The sequence below is a fragment of the Sus scrofa genome, chromosome 1, assembly GCF_054392235.1.
Source record: "Sus scrofa isolate SSC_HxYL_T2T_F1_AM1 chromosome 1, Sscrofa_HxYL_maternal_Yorkshire_Landrace_v2.0, whole genome shotgun sequence".
NCBI lineage: Eukaryota > Metazoa > Chordata > Mammalia > Artiodactyla > Suidae > Sus > Sus scrofa.
Window position 1 is genome coordinate 218026030 of NC_139383.1, and position 21130 is coordinate 218047159.

The following is a 21130-nucleotide window of genomic DNA, read 5'->3' on the forward strand; positions in this document are numbered from 1 at the left end:
CAAATATCGCAATAAAATGAGTCACATGAATTTTCTGTTTTCCCAATGTACACAAAAGTTATGTTTATACTATGCTGTAATCTACTAAGTCGGCAATAGAATTATGCCTAAAAAAATGTACAAACAGTAATTAAAAATACTTTATTGCTTATATTGGATGGGTAAATCATAAGGTCCTACTGTATAGCACATGATAACTATATTCAATATCCTGTGATAAACCATAATGGAAAAGAATATGAAAAAGAATATATATATATATATATATATATATGTATTAACTGAACCACTTTGCTGTATAGCAGAAATTAATACAACATTGTAAATCAACTCCACTTCAATAAAATAAAATAAAAAAAAAATACTTTACCAGTAAAGAAAAAAAATGCTAACTATCTTCTGAACCTTCAATGAGCTGTAGTAGTAACATTAATCATTACTGATCATAGATCACCTTAATAAATACAAAAATAATGAAAAAGTCAGAAATATTGTGAGAATTACCAAAATATGACAGAGACACCAAGTGAACAGATGTTGGAAACTTGCTTAACACAGGGTTGCCACAAATCTTCACTGTGTAAAAAGATACAGTATATGCAAAATAGAGTAAAGTGAGATAAAATAAAGTATGCCTGAAAACAACAAGGAATACAGGCATTGGAAAAATTGTTTGGAAAAGTCACAAACAGCTCTAGCCCTTAACAAGTAAAATACATGCTCAGAATGTCTAGTTCTCAAAAAAACTTACAAAACGCACAAAGAAATAGGAAAAGATGACCTACTCATAAAAAAAAAAAAAAGAATTTGACAAAAAACACTGTTGAGGAAGCCCAAACATGGAAAATACTATCCAAAGATGTTAAAACCAACTATCTTCAGTGCACTCAATGAGCTAAAAGAAGCCATACTCAAAGGACTAAAGAAAATCAGGTTCCTCAGTAAGATTAAAAGCTTATTTCTCATTAGTAACCATGGAGACAAGAAGGCAATGGTATGACATATTTAAGTCTTGAAAGATAAAACTGTCAAGCAAGAATTTATACACCCTGCAAAACTATCTTTCAGGAAAAAAGGAGAAATTAAGCCATTTTCAAATAAACAAAAGCTGAAGGAGTTCATTACCAGTAGGCTTCCCCTATAAGAAATGCTAAAGAGAATTCTTCAGGCTGAAATTAAGACACTAGACAGTAACTTGAATCTATAAGAAGAAATAAGGAACACTGGTAAAGACAATGACATAAGGAAATTAGAAACTCAAGATTACTGCAATTTTGGTTTGTAACTTTTTTCCCTATGTTATTTCAAAAGCAAATGCCTATAACAATATTTATAAATTATGTTAACAGACAATACATAAAGATATAACCTGTGACAATAACAATACAAGGGGGAGAGATGGATATATATATATAGAAAAGTATACGTGTACTAATGAAAACGTGGGTATTACTAGAACTAGACTGTTATAAATTTAAGAAGTTAATTGTAATCCCCAAGGTAACCACTAAGAAAATAAGTAGAGCACATGTAGAAGGAAAAAAGAAGGGAATCAAAGGGATACACCACAAAAATAGGTAGTAATGGATGAACTGAAGAGCAAAAAACATATATAACAGAAGTAAATACAGAAACAAACAACAGGGGAGTTCCCGTTGTGGTGTGGTGGAAACGAGTCCAACTAGGAATCATGGGGTTGCGGGTTCGATGCTTGGCCTTTCTCAGTGGGTTAAGGATCTGGTGTTGCCGTGAGCTGTGGTGTAGGTCGCAGATGAGACTCAGACCTGGCTTGCTGTGGCAGTGGCTGTGGCCAGAAGCAACAGCTCCAATTAGACCCCTATCCTGGTAACCTCTATATGCCATGGGTCTGGCCCTAAAAGGACAAAAGACAAAAAAAAAAAAAAAAAAAAAAAAAAAAGAAAGACTAAACTCTCCTATTAAAAAGGTAGGAGAGGAGTTCCCTGGGGGCCTGGGGGTTAATGACTTCACATTGTCACCACTGTGGCCTGGGCTACTGCTTTGGCTCAGGTTCAATCACTGGCCTGGGAACTTCAGCATGCAACAAGCACAAACAGAAAAAAAAAAAAGATAGAAGATTGGCAGATTGGATAAAAAAAACTTGATCTATGCACCCTCTACAACAGAATCACTTTAGATATGAAGACATAAAGAGATTTTAAGTAAAAGGATGAAAAAAGATATTCTGTACAAATAGTAACCAAAAGAAAGCTAAGGTATCTATATTACCGTCAGAAATAGACTTTAAGTCAAAAAAGATTATAAGAAACAAAGAAAGATATTATGCATTCACAAATGTTACAATCCAGCAAGAAGATACAAAAATTATTAACAACAGAACTTCATAATCTGTGAAGCAAAAATCGACAGAATTGAAGGGAAAACAGATGGTTCTACAATAATGCTTGGAGATGTCAATAACCCACTTTCAATAATGATTTCAATAATCTATTACAGAGATAAAAAAGACTTGAGGTGTTTCTGCTGTGGTGCAGGTTCAATCTCTGGCCTGGTGCAGTAGGTTAAAGGATCTGGCGTTGCTGCAGCTATGGCTTGGATTCAATTCCTGGCTGGGGACTTCCATATGCCACAGCTGTGGCTATAAAAACAAAGAAAAGGAAGAAGGGGGGTGAGGGGAGGAAAAGGAGAAAACTTGAAGAGTAGAAACCGAATACCAAATAGGCCTAACAGACACATGCAGAACACTCTAACCAACATCAGCAGAATATACATTCTTTTTAAGGGAACATGGACCATTCTTCAGACTAGACCACCAAATCTTAATATATTTTAAAGGACTGAAATGATAAAATAGTATCTTTTTTTGATCACAATGGAATGAAACTAGAAATCAACAGAAGGAGGGAAACAGAAAAATTCCATGTGGAAGTTAAATAGCATATCTGTAAACAAACAATGGGTAAATGAAGAAATCGCAAGGGAGTTCCCATTGTGGTGCAGTGGAAATGAATCCAACACTAAACATTAAATAAAACAGAAAACAAAGGGAATTTCCTCAACATGATAAAGGTCATATATGAAAAATCCACAGCAAAACTAATATTCAGTGGTGAAAGACTGATAATGATGTATACTTTTGCTGCTTCTATTCAACACAGTACTAGAAATCTAGCCACAGAAATTAGGAGGAAAAAAAAGGAAGGAAGACAGAGCAGGCAAGCATCCAAATTAGAAAAGAGATAATGACATACATGATCTTCTATGTACAAAATCCTGAAGAATCCACACACACCAAAAAATACTGTTAGAGCTAATAAACAAACTTAGCAAAGTTGCAGGATATAAAATCAACACACAAAATTCAGCTGTATTTCTCTACAGGAGCAATGAACAATTTGAAAAGAATATTAAGAAAACAATTCCATTTAAAACAGCATGGAAAGAACAAAATACTTAGTAATAAATTTAATAAAGGAGATGAAAGACATAGACACACCAAAAAAAAAAAAAAAAAAAAAAAAAAACCCTACAAAACACTGAACAAAATTAAAGACAAATTTAAATAAGCTGAAAGACATCTTTTGTTCATGGATTGGAAGACTTAATATCATTAAGGTGATAATACTATCCAAAACATAAAGATCTGAGGTAATCTCTATCAAAATCTCAGTGCTTTTCTTGTTGTTATTGCAGAAATAGAAAAACTTATCCTAAAATCATTTGAAATTTCAAGAGACCATGAATAACAAAAACAATCTTTCAAGAATAAAACTGGAAGAGTAATATCTCCAAATTTCAAAAATGACCACAAAGCCACAGTAATCAAAACAATATGGTACCAGGATAAGGACAGACAGAGACCAATAAAATAAAGAACTCAGAAATAAACCTTATCTATGGTTAACTGACTTTTAACAAAGGTACTAAGACCACTCAACAGGGAAAGGACAGTCTTGAGTACTGGAAAAACTGAATATACACATGCAAAAGAATGAAGCTGAACCTTTTTTATACCACGCATAAAAATTAACTCAAAATGGATCAACAACTGAAACTAAGAGCCAAAACTATAAAAATCTTGTAAGAAAACATAGGGTGAAATTAAAATCTCATGACAGTGAACTTCTGTTTGTTTCTTCACTATTACACAAAAAGTATAGGTAACAAAAGAGAAAACCACACTGAATTTTATAAAATTTTAAAACTTTTGACCATCAACAATCAAGAGAGTGAAAAGACAATCCACATAATTAAAGAAAGTATTTTTAAAATCATACATATGGTAAGGTTCTAATATCCAGAATATACAAAGAACTCTTGCAACTTCAAAACAAAGAGACAAGCTAATTTGAATACAGGCTAAGGACTCAAAGGACTTGAAGAGACACTTCTCCAAAGAAGAAATACGAGTGGCCAAAAAGCAAATGAAAAGGTGCCCAACATCAAAAAATCGTTAGAGGAATGCAAATCAAAACTGTAATAAATACTTCACACCCATTAGGAGGGCTATTATCAAAGCTCAGGAAACAGTAAGTGTTGACAGGAATGTGGAGAAATTGGAATTTTCCCTCATTGCTGGAAGGAATATAAAGTAATGCAGCCCCAGTGGAAAACAGTTTGGCAGTTCCCCAAAACATTAAATCTAGAATTAAAACACAATCAATTTAACATTGCAACCAAAAGAATAAAATACCTAGGAGTAAACCTACCTAAAGAGACAAAAGACCTGTCCTCTGAAAACTATAAGACACTGATGAAAGAAATCAAAGATGACACAAATAGATTAAAGATATACCATGCTTGTGGACTGGAAGAATCAATATTATCAAAATGACTATACTACCTAAGGCAATCTACACATTCAATGCAATCCCTATCAAATTACCAAGGACATTTTTCACAGAACTTGAACAAAATAGTTTAAACTTTGTTTGGAAACACAAAAGACCCAGAAGAGCCAAAGACATCCTGAAAAAGAAAAACAGAGCAGAAGGAATCAGGCTCCCTGGCTTCAGACTATACTACAAAGCAACAATCATCAAAACCATATGGTACTGGCACAAAGACAGACATATACATCAGTGGAACAGGATAGAAAGTGCAGAATTAAACCCATGCACCTACAGCCAACTCATCTATGACAAAGGAGGCAAGAATATACAATGGAGAAAGGACAGACCCTTCAGTAAGTGGTGCTGGGAAAACTGGACAGTCACATGGAAAAGAATGAAATGAGAACACTCCCTAACACCATACACAAAAATAAACTCCAAATGGATTAAAGACCTAGATAAAAGACCAGACACTATAAAACTCTTAGAGGAAAACATAGGCCAAACACTCTCTGACACAAACAACAGCAACATCTTCTCAGATCTACCTCTTAGAGTATTGACAATAAAAACAAAAATAAACAAATGGGACCTACTCAAACTTCAAAGTTTCTGCACAGCAAAGGAAACCCTAAACAACACAAAAAGACAACCCACAGAATGGGAGAAAATCTTTGCAAGTGATTCAACTGACAAGGGATTAATCTCCAACATTTATAAACATCTTCTGCAGATCCATATCAAAAAAACAAACGATCCTATCAAAAAATGGGCAGATCTAAAGAGACAGTTCTCCAAAGAAGACATACAGATGGCCAAAAATCACATAAAAAGATGTTCAACATCACTCATTAGTAGAGAAAGGCACATCAAAACCACGATGAGGTAGCACCTTACATCAGTCAGAATGGCCATCATCCAAAAGTCTACAAACAATAAGTGCTGGAGAGGGTGTGGAGAAAAAGGAACCCTAGTACACTGTGGGTGGGATTGTAAATTGGTGCAACCACTCTGGAAAGCAGTACGGAGATTCCTCAGAAAACTAAACATAGAACTACCATTTGATCCAGCAATCCCACTCCTGGGCATCTATCCAGAAAAAACCGTGACTCGCAAAGACACATGGACTCTGATGGTCATTGCAGCACTCTTTTCAATAGCCAAGACATGGAAACAACCTAAATGTCCATCGAGAGAGGAGTGGATCAAGAAGCTGTTGTACATATACACAATGGAATATTACTCAGCCATTAAAAGGAACGAAATACCAGCATTTTTAGCAACATGGATGGACCTAGAAATTATCATGCTAAGTGAAGTCTGCCATACAATGAGACACCAACATCAAATGCTTTCATTGACATGTGGAATCTGAAAAAAGGACAGACTGAACTTCTTTGCAGAACAGATGCTGACTCACAGACTTTGAAGAACTTATGGTCTCCTGAGGAGACAGTTTGGGGGGTGGGGGGATGTGCTTGGGCTGTGGGATGGAAATCCTGTGAAATCAGATTGTTATGATCATTATACAACTACAGATGTGATAAATTCATCTGAGTAATAAAAAATAAAAAAATAAAAAAACCCCATGATCAAGCAATTCCACTTCTTGGCATATAGTGAAAAGAGCTGAAGATTGATTCAAACAGATACCTGAACACTAATGTTCATAACTGAATTATTTACAGTGTTCATAACAGAATTATTTGGAAATAACCCAAATATCCAACAGATGAGTGGATAAACAAAACGTGGTGTATCCACACAATGAAATATTCAGCCACAAAAAGAATGACGTTCTCATGCACACTACAGTATGAATGAACCATGAAAACATCACAATTAAGTAAAATAGGCCAGAGACCAAAAACGAAAGATTACATGATTCCACTTACATGGAATATTTATAATAGGCAAACTCACAGAGATGTAAAGTAGAACAGAGGTTACCTGGGGTGGGGGAAGGGAGAATGGGGAGTTAGCGTTAATGGGTATAGAATTTATTTGGGATGAGGAGAAAGTTCTGAAAATAGTAATGATGCTTACACAGCATTGTGAATGCACTTCATGCCACTAAGTAAACATTACAAAATGGTTAAAACATTAAATTTTATGTTATGTAAATATTACCACAATTTAAAAAATGAGTGAGAGAGACAACAGATACCCCTGTGCACTAGTAAGTGCCCAAAACAGCATCTGGCTTGTAGTAAGTTCTAAAGAATATGTACTGGATGAGCCCATCATGTCTACAAGCACTTAATTCTTCATTATTCATCATCTTAAATTATTCTGAGGGTTTTACCTAAGAGATAATGGATTAAGAAAGAATGTAGTTAAATCAAAATTAGGAACAGAACAAAAATATCAGAAAGAGCATGGTAAAAGCATGAAATTAGCCTAATACAGAGAGCAAGACCAAAAAGTAAAAACAACAATAAGGCAGAGATCTGAGTGTAAAATGTGCCATTGCTTGAATTTTATGGGTCTTTTTCTCCTACTAGTTCCTAGTCTCAGTAAAGTTTTTCTAATTTGTTTCTAAGCATATCCAATATAAAGCTATCATATAGTCATCACTAACATCTAGTAAGAGTTTGTTTCATGGGAAAAAGTGAAAAGTTAACACTTTTACCATCTCATAAGCAAATGTTTCTTGTCTGCAGACCCGATCTATCGTTATGGTTTCTTTCCGATGTTCCAGAAGCCTCTTTCTAACCCTGTTAACAAGAAAAATCAAACTTCAACATTCTTTGCTGGGGTTCCAAAGATATCTTTAACTTTTTATTTCTAACTAATTTTAGATTTAACACTGCAAAACTAGTACAAAGAGTTCCCTATTCTTACCTGGGTTTCTCTATATTAACATCTTACATGATCACAGAATCACCAAGATCAGGAAATTAACATTAACACAGTATTATTTACTAAAGTTTTTTTGAATTTCACAAGTCTTTTAATTTAGTGCCTTTTTTTCTGTCCCAGGAACCTATGCAGACACCACAGTACATTTTCTTTCTTTTTTTTTTTTTTTGCTTTTTCAAGCTGCACTTTTGGCACATGGAGTTTCCCAGGATAGGGGTCGAACCAGAGCTGTAGCTGCTGGCCTATGCCACAGGCACAGCCCCTTGGGATCCATGCCGCATGTGCAACCAATACCACAGCTCACGGCAATGCCGGATCCTTAATGCACTGAGCAAGGCCAGGGATTGAACACGCATCCTCATGCATTTTAGGTTCTTTAATCGCTCAGCCAGGAAGGGAACTTCCTACATTTTCTTATTTCTTCTTTCCCTCAGTCTTTGACAATTCCTCAGTCCTCTGTCTTTCACGATCTTTACACTTTCAGTTACTTTGTAGAATGTCCTTCAATTTGGGTTTGATGGCTGTTTCCTCATAATTGGAGTAAGTGTATACAGTTTGGGCAAGAATAACACAAAAATGATATTGTCCTTCTAATTCTATCATCAGGAGATTCAGAATATTAATATTGTCTTATTCCTAGAGATGTTTACATTGATTAAGTTCCTATCTGCCAGGGTTCTACACCAGAAAGATACTTTCTTTTTCTGTGTATCTGACAAATGTTTGGGGGAGATACTTTGAAACTATGCAGATCTTGTTTCTCATCAAACTTTCATCTAGGAATTTTAGCATTCATCAGTAAATTCTGTCTGCAACATTTCTTACAGTGGTTTATACCTAAGAGTGATTTTCTATTCCCCTCCTTTTACATTTATTTGCTGTTATTAAGAGGGAGACCTCTTTTCTCCCATCTATTTATTTGGTCATTTATATTATTACTATGAACTCATAGATACTTACTTTATTGTACAGGTTAAAATCTAATAGTACTGTTATTTTATTGCTCAAATTATTCTAGCTTTGGGCATTAGGAGCTCCTTCAAGTTGGCTCCTGTTCTTTCAACAATCCCTCGTTTTTGTTCTTTATCTTTTCTTCTTCTTGTTTTTTTTTTAAGCATTCCTTACCTTTTGGCACCATAAGATGCTCAGGGCTCATCCTGTATTTTCATATCTCAGCCCTGGAATCAACCACTTCTCTTAGGAGCCCTATTTCCTTCAGTGGAGAGAGATTTAAAGACCTGTATCTGAGAACAAGGCACTCTCACTGTTTCCACAGTCACTGCTTCTAGGACTCTCAGAAGAGAGGTAGGAAACATACACATAGGTAGGCAACATAAACACATGTACTAACCCACACACATACAAATATCTGTGACTGTGTATTTTTGTTGTGTTTTTTAAGCCATGAGTTTATACTGATACTTCTAATCCCAAACTAAAATCACAGGATTCATTTTAGCCTTCAACCTTTCCTTGTTTATAACTTTTCTCCATAAGTGAGAAACCCAGCTCCCATTATCTACAAACTTTTATTCACTTATATATTTGGTTTTTTAAAATACATGTTTTGAGAATTACTAAGCTACACCCTTGTGAGAAACACTAACTCATTAATCGTTCTTGTCTGCAGCCTTACAACACTGAATCAAGGTGTGATTTTGTACAGATTTAGATGAGATCTTTCTCACTAACTCTCTTCAGTGTTGTTCTGTTATTCATTTGTAACACAATTAGATTCAATTCACAATTTGCCAGTTTTTGTATTCTATTTTGGGTTTCCCCCTACATCCTGGCTAGTTTTGATAGACTACTTTGGGGGTATGTAAAAGATACGTGAAACACTATTATGGTTCTAAGAGTCAGAGTTATAAAAAGTACATTCATGAGTTCCCACTGTGGTTCAGCAGGTTAAGAATCCATGAGGATGCTGAACCCTGGCTTTGCTCAGTGGGTTAAGGATCTGGCATTGCTGTGGTATAGGCTGGCAGCTGCAGCTCCGATTCCACCCCTAGCCTGGGAACTTTCACATGCTGCATATGCGCCCCCCCCCCCTCAAAAAAAAGTACATATATATCCAAAGAACTGTCATTCTCTTTTTGTTCTCACCACTAAGCTGTACTTACTTCCTTTCTTTCCACTCCACTCCTTTCCTAACTACCCAGAGAGGGCAACCAATCTTTACAGTTCTGGTTTATTCTCTCCATTTCTTTTGTTTAAATATGCAGATACTGGAGTTCCCATCATGGCTCACTGGTTAACGAATCCAACTAATGAACCATCAGGTTGTGGGTTCGATCCCTGGCCTTGCTCAGTGGGTTAAGGATCTGGCGTTGCCGTGAGCTGTGGTGTAGGTTGCAGACACAGCTCCCGGTGGCTACAGCTCCTAGTAGACCCCTAGCCTGGGAACCTCCATATGCTACAGGATCAGCCCAAGAAATGGCAAAAAGACCAAAAAAAAGCAGATACTTATGTACATTCTTTTCTTTATTAGTCTGAGTTTAATTGGGAGGAAAAGAAAACTAAACAGTAATTTGAACAGAGAAAGCTTAATATGAATAATTATTAACTTTAACAGAGGAGTGGAGGAATGAGGGATTGTCAGGTAAGAACTAGAGAACAAAGGATTAGCAAATATAAGGAGTACCCTACCCCTTATGCTAAGAAAGAGTAGCCAAAGGAAGGCTCCTTTTTCTTTCCCCTGATCTGAAATCCAGTCTTGTTGGAGAGGGCATGGCTGTGACTCACTCCAAGGCAGATTGGAGCCCTAGCCTGGGAACGTGGCTAGGTTCATGTGCCGTGGGTGCGGCCCTGAAAAGACAAAAAAAACAATTAAGTGCCTATGTAATTTTGTAAATTTGGGTACTACTAAATTTCCCTAGAAAAAGGTTGTATCAATTTTCATTTCCATCAGGAATGCAGGAAAATGCTGCTTCCCCTCAGCCTCATCAAAAGAATGTGTATTTTTAAGAATGCACCATATTTTAAAACTTGTGCCAGTCCAAGAGAAAAAAAGGCATCATTTCAACTTGCATTTTTCTAATTATTAACACACATGAACATTTTTTGATATGTTTCAGTCATTTTTTAGATCTTTTTTTTTGTGTGTGTGAATTATTGGTTCTTATCTTTTCCCCATTTTCCCTTTGGATTTTTGGTCTTTGTCCCTCAACTTTTAAGGTCTTATATATAATGGTTATTGGCTCTTTGTGGTACACTGTTATATTCTCTCCAAGTTTGGCAGCTGTCTTTTGACTTTGCTTATGGTGTTCTTTTGTTAAGCAAAATTTAAAATTTTTGTGCGATCAATTTTACCAGTCTTTTCCTTTTACTGCCTCTGAATTGAAGTCATAGTTGGAAAGCCTTTTCTTATACAAAGACTTGTATGTTTCATTCTCTAATCCCTTTGGGTTTATTCTTGTGTGTAGTGTGATACTAAATTTCCATATGCATTTAAATATAACAGGCCTTTCTCTTCTATTCCACTGGTCTGATTGTCTATTCATGAGCTAGTACCTACTGTTTTAATTACAAACACTTTGTAGTATATTTTAATATACAATAAAATTACTAAGGACTCACAATTTTCTTTCCCTCAGTTTTTCCTAGTTATTCTTGTATATATTCCATACGAACTTTATAACTTCATAAAATAACCAATACTTTTAGTACTTTTATTTTAGATGTGTCTATTGTCTCTGCAAGGTTTTCATTTTGTGAGCCAAATCTAAACCCCTTTTACTAGATTGTAGAAAGACTGATGCCTTGGGATACTACTCAGTTATATTTTCTAATTATATGGTACTTTGTTATATTAGCTAGTTTTTTCATTATGAGATGTGTCTTTTTGCTTATCTATTTTTTAGAAATTGGGAAGTTTGGCATTTGCATTTTTGTTCCTGTGGTTACCTTTGTACTTATATATATTTTTAATGCCCCTTGTTATACATTTTCTCTCTGAAATCTAATCATTTTACTAAGCTATGCCTCAAGAGTTGATAATTCTGGGTTAATTTTCTCAGGTAAATAGTGAGCTCTTTTAACTTGTTGTTTTGGGTTTTCTTCCCAATTCTGGAAATTTTCCTTAGATTATGTTCTTAAATACTCTATTTATAGGCTATTGGATTAAAAAGAATGTTCCTCAAGCTTTGGGGATGAAAGATAAGTATTAGTAGCACCCATGTTGTAACAACTCTCTCTTATACCTGGGAATTAAAATCCCATCTTTTCAGTGATCAAAAAAAATTCAAGTGTACTCAAATAAATTATTTAGCTTGCTATGGATTAAGGAGAGAAGCAGTATCAATGGAGAATAAATCTCTTATCAATTACCTTTTTTTTCCCTAACACATAAAATTAGTCCTTTGGGGAAAAGAAAAAGTGCTATAAATTTATTTGTTTTATGCCATAATAAAGGGGTCATGCCATACTTTGGTTGTGTTTTTACTTTTATGTTTTTAAGTTATTGGTGGGGAGAGGAAAGGAAGGTTTAGGGAAAGAGAAGGCATAGAGATACAGATCTTTGGCTTTTGGCACAAGTCTAACTTACTGGTGGTACTGTTAAGATTAACATTAGTCCTATTTTTTTTCTTTTTGGCCACACCTGCAGCATATGGAAATTCCTGGGCCAGAGACTGAAAATTAACTGAAGCTGTGACCTACACCACAGCTGTGGCCATACCAGATCCTTAATCCACTGCTCTGGGCTGGGGATCAAACTGGTGCTGCCACAGAGAAAACCCGGATCCTTAACCTGCTGTACCACAGTGGGAACTCCAGTCCTATTTTAAATGGCTTTAAAGTACATCAAAACAATCCCAGCTAAGGAATGCTGCACTAACTTTTTTTGCATTAGATTACACATATCATTCTCCTCACATTTCCCATGGAAGGGACTAGAAGACAACTGAGGAGATCTAGTTGATCTAATAACAGAAAATAGCCAGGGGAAGCACTGTGTAAAGTAGTCTATTTCACATAGCTTAATAAAATCATTATAAGCCAATTAGCATGTAATTAACTACAGCAAAAAGTGTGCTTTGTTTATAATTATCAACTTTCTTCTTTTAGTCAATAGCTAAAAAATTACTTCCTTAGGTTTATGTAAGTTTCATTTATTCCATTCATTCTAAAAATATCTACTGACTCCCCATTATGTGCCAAAATTCTAGGAATGGGGGATATGACAGTGTGACAGACATAGCTTATAGAACTTTTTTTTGGCGGGGGGGGGGGGGGGGGGGCTACATCTGTGTCATGTGGAAGTTCCCATGCCAAGAACTGAATCTGAGCCAAAGCAGTGACAACACAGGATCCTTAACCCACTGCACCACAAGGGAACTCTGGAACTTTTAAGCCTAGCTAGAAGACAGAAAATTAAATAAATATGATTTTTTTTTTTTTTTTTTTTTTTGCTTTTTAGGGCTACAGCTGTGGCACATGGAAGTTCCCAGGCCAGGGGGTGAACTGGAACTACAGCCTCTGGCCTACACCACAGCCATAGCAATTCGGGGATCCGAGCCTACACCACAGCTCACGGCAACACCAGGTCCCCAACTCACTGAGAGAGACTAGGGATGGAACCCGCATCCTCATGGATCCTTGTCAGGTTCGTTACTGCTAAGCCATGACAGGAACCCCTGATGAGTATTTCGACAGGGAAGCACTGGAAGCTACACAAGCATAAAAGGGGAGCTCGATGGAGTTCTCAGTCCATCAGCTAAGACCTGAAAGATAAGTAGAGGTCAGCAAGACCAGGGTATTAAGAAAGTGAGTGTTCTAGGCAAAGGCCTGGAATGAGAGCACATTCTAGGAATTGACAAACAGTGTAACTTGGCTGGAGCCCTGCAAAAGATAAAGAGCTGAAAAGATTAACAAGATTCCTTCTACAGAGGCCCTTGTGATCCTTTTAAGAACTCAGGACTTTTGCCTAAGAGCCACTGAAAGGTTTTAAGTAAGACAGTAACACAATCAGATGTGCCTTTTAAAAAGAATTCTACTTACCAATCAACAATAATTTAAGAGCACCAAATGGAGCAAAGTAAAACAACAGAGTTAAGGGCAATTCACAGATAAAGGAGTATGGACTCTCAAAGAGCCTTTAAGGACTTTAGAAAGGTTAGAAGAGTTCTAGACCTTTCAAGTGCTTCTATTCCTTCAGGGAGACAAATGGGTTGAGAGATGTGAAAAAGATTCTCAGGGTCTCAGAGTTCCTGGTGGTTCTGCAGGTTAAGAATCCAGCACTGTCACTGATGTGGCCTGGGTCACTGCTGTGGCATGGGTTCAATCCCTGGCCCAGGAACTTCTGCACGCTGTCAGTGTGAACAAAAAAAAAAAAAAAAAAAAAAAAAAAAAGAATCTTAGAGTCTCAGAGATGGGGTTGGTTTCATCTGGGAGAGGGGTCATGTTCATCTTGACCCACTGAAAGAGAAAATGATCAAATATAAATCAAGAAAGGCAGATTTGGGCTATGTGGAAGGCTTCAAATGTCTAAGGAAGAAATCTGAAATTTGTCCATAGAGGAGAGGATGAGCTATTGACAATTTCTAGCAAAAGAGCGTGATGCATAAATCAGAAGGAGGAAAGACAGGAGCTAGGAATAACGGGAACCTTTTATATCACTCCAAATATTGCTAATGTAAATATTAGCAACAGGGTAAGAGAAAAAGATTTGGCAGTTATAGAAGAAACCAAGGTGAAGTAGAAATGCCCCTCTATTTTTTGAGGGAAAATAGAAAGGGTAGGATAAAGGCTGACAACACAACTGAGATGGTGCAAAGTAAGGGGCTACAATCCAGGAATTATAAATTTCACTATTACACACACAGTTTCTCCATAACAGTATCATCATAGAGCAGTGTTTCTCAAAAGTGGTTGGCAGACCAGAATTCATCTGTTGGTCTGTTATCCTACTGGTACAATGAGAGTAAGCATTTAGAAATGTTCATAGCAATGACAGTGATTTTTCTGTTGAATTTAATAAAAAATTTGGAGTTTTATTGTCTTTTAATTCCATTTTTCTGGTAATTCATCTTTATCCTATTTTACAGATATAGATCTGTCAAAAATTAAAAAAAAAACTAGTACTTTATCATACTACCAGAGTATGATAGTTTGAGAAGCACCGTCAGAAAAATTAGCTTGCACTGAGAAACCTATTTAAATAGATTAATTGTACGTTTGTAAACATTAAAAAAAAAAAATTTAAATATGGACTGAATATTACAGTTAATGCATTTACTGTTAATTTTCTTAAGAATAATAATACCACTCTGATTAAGTAGGAGAATGATACTTTTAGGAGCTATATGATCATGTATTTCGGGGTAAATTATCATAATGTCTGCAACTTACTGAGTCGTTCTGCAATAGAAGACACACAGCGAATATCTCAAACACAAAGAGCTAAAGCCAAGATGGCTAAATGTCAACAATGCCTGAATTTAGTGGATAGAATGATAACAATACCATACTGTCGACTTCTGAATAATACAATGTTGAAAGAAATATTTAAACAAATGACAAAGTCCTCCATACCCCAAAGTCACTAGGTCGGTATTCTCTGGGATGACTTCTGGATCCTCCCCTTCCTCAAGGCACTTCAGTTTATCAAGGCTAAAACAAAACAAACAAAAAAAAAGCAATCACGAATCCTTCCGTAGCGCGTTGAAGAGTGTGTCCTAAATACGTTAATGAACAATTAAGAAATCAGATAAAATCCAGCAGGCGCCTCAGAGGAGGCCAGAATTAAAGGCGAATTCTGTGCGATATTCATTAAGTAAAAGGATACATGGCGTTTGAGGAGGCCAATACTGTTAAATAGACAAAGAGATGTTACTTTCATATTTTCACCCAAAATAAGGCACTCTGGGGAAAATCTCATTAACAGCATACCCGGGAGGTCGCCAAAAGAGACCACAGTTAATCAAGATTCCATTCTGGTTTAACATCCTTCCAGCTTCTTCGTTCCTAAGGTCCTTCCAACATCAAAGTGCCTCTCAATGGCAGATACCCGTCGCTGTTACTATAATTGTTTTACTACATTAACAATCACTTAAAAAACTAGTGAGTAGAAAAATGAATCTCTTATGCAGCTCTCTCCCTTCACTCCAACTAGCAGAAATTGTGCATTCCGATCACGGGACTTCTCCCGTCACTCAGGGAAGGCTTTCACCAGGCTGAAAGCTTTGAAAGGGCAGCCTGTCTACCCCGGGGGAGTAAACCACAGGCCCGCCCTAGGATGAGTCCCAGCGGAGCGCAGGAGCAAGGCTGCACCTGGGTAGACCCCAAGTCCCAAGAGCCCCTCGGCCCCGCACTCACCCGCACACTGCCCTTAGCTCTGCTGCCGCTTCCAGGCTGCAGCCCAGATCCCGGGCCACGGCAGCATCCTCCCGGCCGGAGTCGGCGACCGTGTCGCCCTCGGGCACCGCGGGTGCCGGAGGCTCCTTCAGCGACAAGTCCCCTTTTCCGCGCAGTCGGCAGCGCCACAGCTCCCCAAAAGCGCCCACGTGGAAAGCGCGTGTGTTTAGCTCAGGAAGCTCGTACTCTGGAAAGCCGCAGCCACCACTGCTGGGGGCCGGGTCTTGTCTGTCCTCCATCCTGCCGCACGCTGGACCGCCCCGACTGCCTTCAGCCATATTCGTCCCACTCCCTTCCCTGAGAAAGCCGGCGGATCAAGGCCTCGCGGAGCATGCTGGGACTTGCAGTTGCGCGGGGCCCGGGCCAGCAGGCAACGAGGCTGCACGTGCCCAACTTCAGGTACTACATTTCCCGGCAGGGCCTGAGTCGTACCCGCCCCGGGGCGCGGCACCGCGAGTCTCCGCGTGCGGGGTTGAGTGCATTGTTCTCCGCTGGCGGCGTTTCGAAGAGTGGCTTGGTTTTCTGTTCACTGCAGCTTGTGTGACTGGTTTTTCGGCTCTCCGGGTTACGCAGCGTCGCTCTCTGCGGGGCCGAGCGGCTTTGACAAGCCCATGGCCCCACTCAGTGCTTTCCTCTCGGCCCGGGGGTGTGGGACTTTTCGTTGATTTAAGGGTTGCGTGGCTGCCTCACTGTCCCAGAGCCTGAGAGCCTTGGGGGTCGAGGGCTGAGACGGGGTGGGGGGGGCACTACCGGACCTCCAGATCCGGTTCCTTAAGAACCTCCCCAACGCCCCCCACCCCCAGTAATATATGTATCACTGCTGAACAGGCGCAACATGCTGTTGATTTTTTGAGCACTTAATATGTGTCAGACACTGTACATTATTATCCCTAGTGTATATTTTAAAAAATCACAACAACCTTGCCAGGCAGGGATTACCATCCCCATTGAGCTACTGAGGAAGGAGTTAACCTCCAGGAGACAGAAGCAAGGTCAGAACTCAATCCGTCTAGCTTCAGATGGCACTTTCTCCATGTGTCCGAAGCCCCAGAGGAGGCAACGTAGCAGAACATATGGGAGGAGCCTTGATTACTTACTTATTGCTCTATAATTCACATACCATACACCTGACCCGCTGTAAATGTTCTTTCAATGGCTTTTAGTAGATTTACAGTTAGGCAAACAGCACCACAGTCAATTTAAGAACATCTTCATCACTTCAAAAAGAAACCCCATTTATTTTACCTATCATCCCAACTCCTCCAGCCTTAGGCATTTAATATGAATGGCATCATATATGTGATCTTTTAGTGACTAGCTTCTTTCATTTAGCATGTTTTCAGGATTTATCCGTATTGTAGTATGTACTGGAACCTCACTTTTTTATGGCTAAATATACACAGTGTATGGATATATGACGTTTTATTTATCCATTTATCAAAAAAGGGTCTACCTTTTGGCCATTATGATACTACTGCTAAACATTCATGTACAAATTTTTGTGCAGTTTCATTTCCCTTGAAGATATATGTGTATCTAATGATATATATGTAGGATTGCTAGGTCATGTGGTAACTCTGTCGTTAAAGCATTTGAAGAACTGCCAGACCTTTTCACAGTGGTTGCCCCATTTTACACTGCCACTAGGATTGTATGAGGATTTTGATTTCTCTACATCCTTGCCAATGCTTGTTATTTACTGACTCTTTGATTATAGCTATCCTGGTGGGTGTGAAGTGGTATCTTGTGGTTTTGATTGCATTTTTCCAGTGACTAATGGTACTGAGCATCTTTTTGTGTGCTTTTTTGACCATCTGTCTTTTTTTTTTTTCTTTTTTTTTTTTTTTGAGGAATATTTAAGTCCTTTGCCCACTTTAAATTAAGTTATGAGTCCTGGTATATACCGGTAGGTTGTCGTAGAAGACATCCGTTGTTTTTGTCTGCTTAGCAGTTTGTTTCTTAGCATTGACCCTGCCTACTCCTTTTGGTCCCCCAGGGGCTGCCAATCATAGAACCATTCTCCCTTTGCCACAGTGATTGGGTCAAGGATGAGTAAGTGACTCAGCTAGAGCCAATTAGAATCCTCCCATGGAATTTTTATCTATAAAACACCCTTCCTCCATTCTGAAGACCTAAGGATGTGCCCTAGACATAGCTTGTGCCAGCCAGTGGACGGTTAGAAGGAAAAAAGCCAAGAGTTTAAATAAGGAAAGGCAGAAAAGAGAAAAGTCATGTGTCTTGGAATGATGTGTCTGAGGCCAACTCCTCCCCTAGACTTGCCATTATGTAAACCAGTAATTTTTTAAAAACTTTTTGCTAGTTTGAATTGAATTCTCGAAACCTGAGGACAATTGGTCTTCCCAGGGCCTGTAAACCCTGGTCCAAATCCCTCAACAGGGGGAGCTCTCACTCCAGAGAAGGAGGTCACATTTCAGGTGAAAGAAATTTTTTTTTTTTTTTTTTACCCAGATCTTGGTTTTATTTTTTTTATTTTTTAATAATTTTTTTATTTTCCCACTGTACAGCAAGGGGATCAAGTTATCCTTACATATATACATTACAATTACATTTTTTCCCCACCCTTTGTTCTGTTGCAACATGAGTATCTAGACAAAGTTCTCAATGCTACTCAGCAGGATCTCCTTGTAAATCTATTCGAAGTTGTGTCTGATAAGCCCAAGCTCCTGATCCCTCCCACTCCCTCCCCCTCCCATCAGGCAGCCACAAGTCTCTTCTCCAAGTCCATGATTTTCTTTTCTGAGGAGATGTTCATTTGTGCTGGATATTAGATTCCAGTTATAAGTGATATCATATGGTATTTGTCTTTGTCTTTCTGGCTCATTTCACTCAGTATGAGATTCTCTAGTTCCATCCATGTTGCTGCAAATGGCATTATGTCATTCTTTTTTATGGCTGAGTAGTATTCCATTGTGCATATATACCACTTCTTCCTAATCCAATCATCTGTTGATGGACATTTGGGTTGTTTCCATGTCCTGGCTATTGTGAATAGTGCTACAATGAACATGCAGGTGCATGTGTCTCTTTTAAGTAGAGTTTTGTCCGGATAGATGCCCAAGAGTGGGATTGTGGGGTCATATGGAAGTTCTATGTATAGATTTCTAAGGTATCTCCAAACTGTTCTCCATAGTGGCTGTACCAGTTTACATTCCCACCAACAGTGCAGGAGGGTTCCCTTTTCTCCACAGCCCCTCCAGCACTTGTTATTTGTGGATTTATTATTGATGGCCATTCTGACTGGTGTGAGGTGGTATCTCATGGTAGTTTTGATTTGCATTTCTCTTATAATCAGCGATGTTGAGCATTTTTTCATGTGTTTGCTGGCCGTCTGTATATCTTCTTTGGAGAAATGTCTATTCAGGTCTTTTGCCCATTTTTCCATTGATTGATTGGCTTTTTTGTTGTTGGGTTGTATAAGTTGCTTATATATTCTAGAGATTAAGCCCTTGTCAGTTGCATCCTTTGAAACTATTTTCTCCCATTCTGTAAGTTGTCTTTTTGTTTTCTTTTGGGTTTCCTTTACTGTGCAAAAGCTTTTCAGTTTGATGAGGTCCCGTGGGTTTATTTTTGCTCTAATTTCTATTGCTTTGGGAGACTGACCTGAGAAAATATTCATGATGTTGATGTCAGAGAGTGTTTTGCCTATGTTTTCTTCTAGGAGTTTGATGGTGTCCTGTCGTATATTTAAGTCAGGTGAAAGAAATCTTAAGGGTGTATGTGGAGATTTAATAACATTGGCTTCAGGAGTGGATACCACTGGTGGTTCCTGAGCAGCAGGCGGGAGGGGCAGGACCAGAGGAGCCAGGGCAGGGAAAGGTGGTTCATTATGAGGTGCAGCACTGTGCTGCAACAGCAGTTTACAGGTGTGGTAGGGTGTGGTTCGAAGGGATCAGTGGGGAAAGGATTAATGGTTGTGGCTCCTCCTTGTAATAAGGCTGACGGGGTCCAGGGTAGCCACTGCAGCATAAAATTATTTTGAGCTGAAGGCATTTGAGAATTAGCTTTTCTTCTGAACCCCATTATTTACCTAAATGTGGACACCCCCCCACAAAGAGCTGAATTGTTATAAATCAACTCCCATAACTAGAGAAGATTGAGTGAAAGTGGGCATCACACCCACAAGCTGTAATAAAACTCTGTCTCCCATCAGTTTCTCCCTAGGACCTATTTTATCTTTCCTGAAAGTCACTTATTTTTTTTTCCTATTAGTGCCCTGCTCCCCTTCCCCTCCTCCCACTGAGATAGTACATAAGCTCAAATTCTAACCGCCTCCTTGAGTCACATTTTCCTGTGAATGCTCATTAATCTGTCTTTTGTCAGTTTCATTCACAGGGCCCAAAAGAGCATGAAAGAGTTTAAGAGGAAGCTTTTCCTCCCCAACAACCTGTGGTAAAGGTAGCTGCTGGCCCCATGGCCCAACTGGCAGAAAAATGGGAGTATTGTTGGACTTGGCAAGCACCAGACAGAAAAGAGGTAGAATGATTCTAAGGTCCCTGGATAGATAGGTACAGTCCTTGTAATTCTGGGGGAGCTTTGTATGATTCCTGGGGGGGGGCCCTAAGATTTCCAAATTGTGGATATTGGAACCAGCTACTAGATTGAGGTGGTGGCATTTGTTTAGAGTCAGAAGTCTGAGTAGTGGCACAAACAGGTCATGGAGTCATTGTCTTGCTTTTGGTTGGGGAGTGGGAATAGGGAGACAAGAGCTCTCAAAGTTTGCCTCTGGGCATTAGTTTCCTCCCCTGAGATACTTACATGGGCTCAGCAGGTGATAAAAATTGGCTTGCTGATGGGAACTGTGATGATGGGAACCGTGACAGACGGTGGAATACCAGCCTCTGTTTACAAGGCTGCCTGACTGTCATGCAGGAATACAGCATTTGTCTACCAGTGCCTCTAATATTTCTAAAGAAGTTATATATTTAGCTTTTTTTTCTTCTAAATGTGAAATCTCCTGATCAGGAGATATTGGCAATTAATTTTGTTAAATTACTTAAACAAGGAGCACATTGGATTGAGGTGGCTCTAATGTGGTGGTCACTTACCTCAGCAAACCAAAATCTAAGTCTGTAAATGCCTCA

At 38.5% G+C, this 21130-nt stretch overlaps 2 protein-coding genes across 3 annotated transcripts in view; one reads left to right on the plus strand and one right to left on the minus strand.

The window, feature by feature from the left end:
• Positions 1-16320, minus strand: part of SNAPC3 (small nuclear RNA activating complex polypeptide 3) — a 39006-nt gene extending 22686 nt beyond the window's left edge. For both annotated transcript variants that reach the window (XM_003121900.5, XM_001927743.6), the window contains exons 1-3: positions 15990-16320; positions 15207-15284; positions 7444-7528 (exon numbers count right to left, since the gene is read on the minus strand). In XM_003121900.5, coding sequence (XP_003121948.1) covers positions 7444-7528; positions 15207-15284; positions 15990-16306 — 480 coding nt within the window. In that variant the 5' untranslated portion in view covers positions 16307-16320. The remainder of the gene's footprint in view (positions 1-7443; positions 7529-15206; positions 15285-15989) is intronic.
• TTC39B (tetratricopeptide repeat domain 39B) overlaps positions 1-21130 on the plus strand; it is a 562176-nt gene that overhangs the window by 307278 nt on the left and 233768 nt on the right. The gene's annotated exons all lie outside the window — the stretch shown is intronic.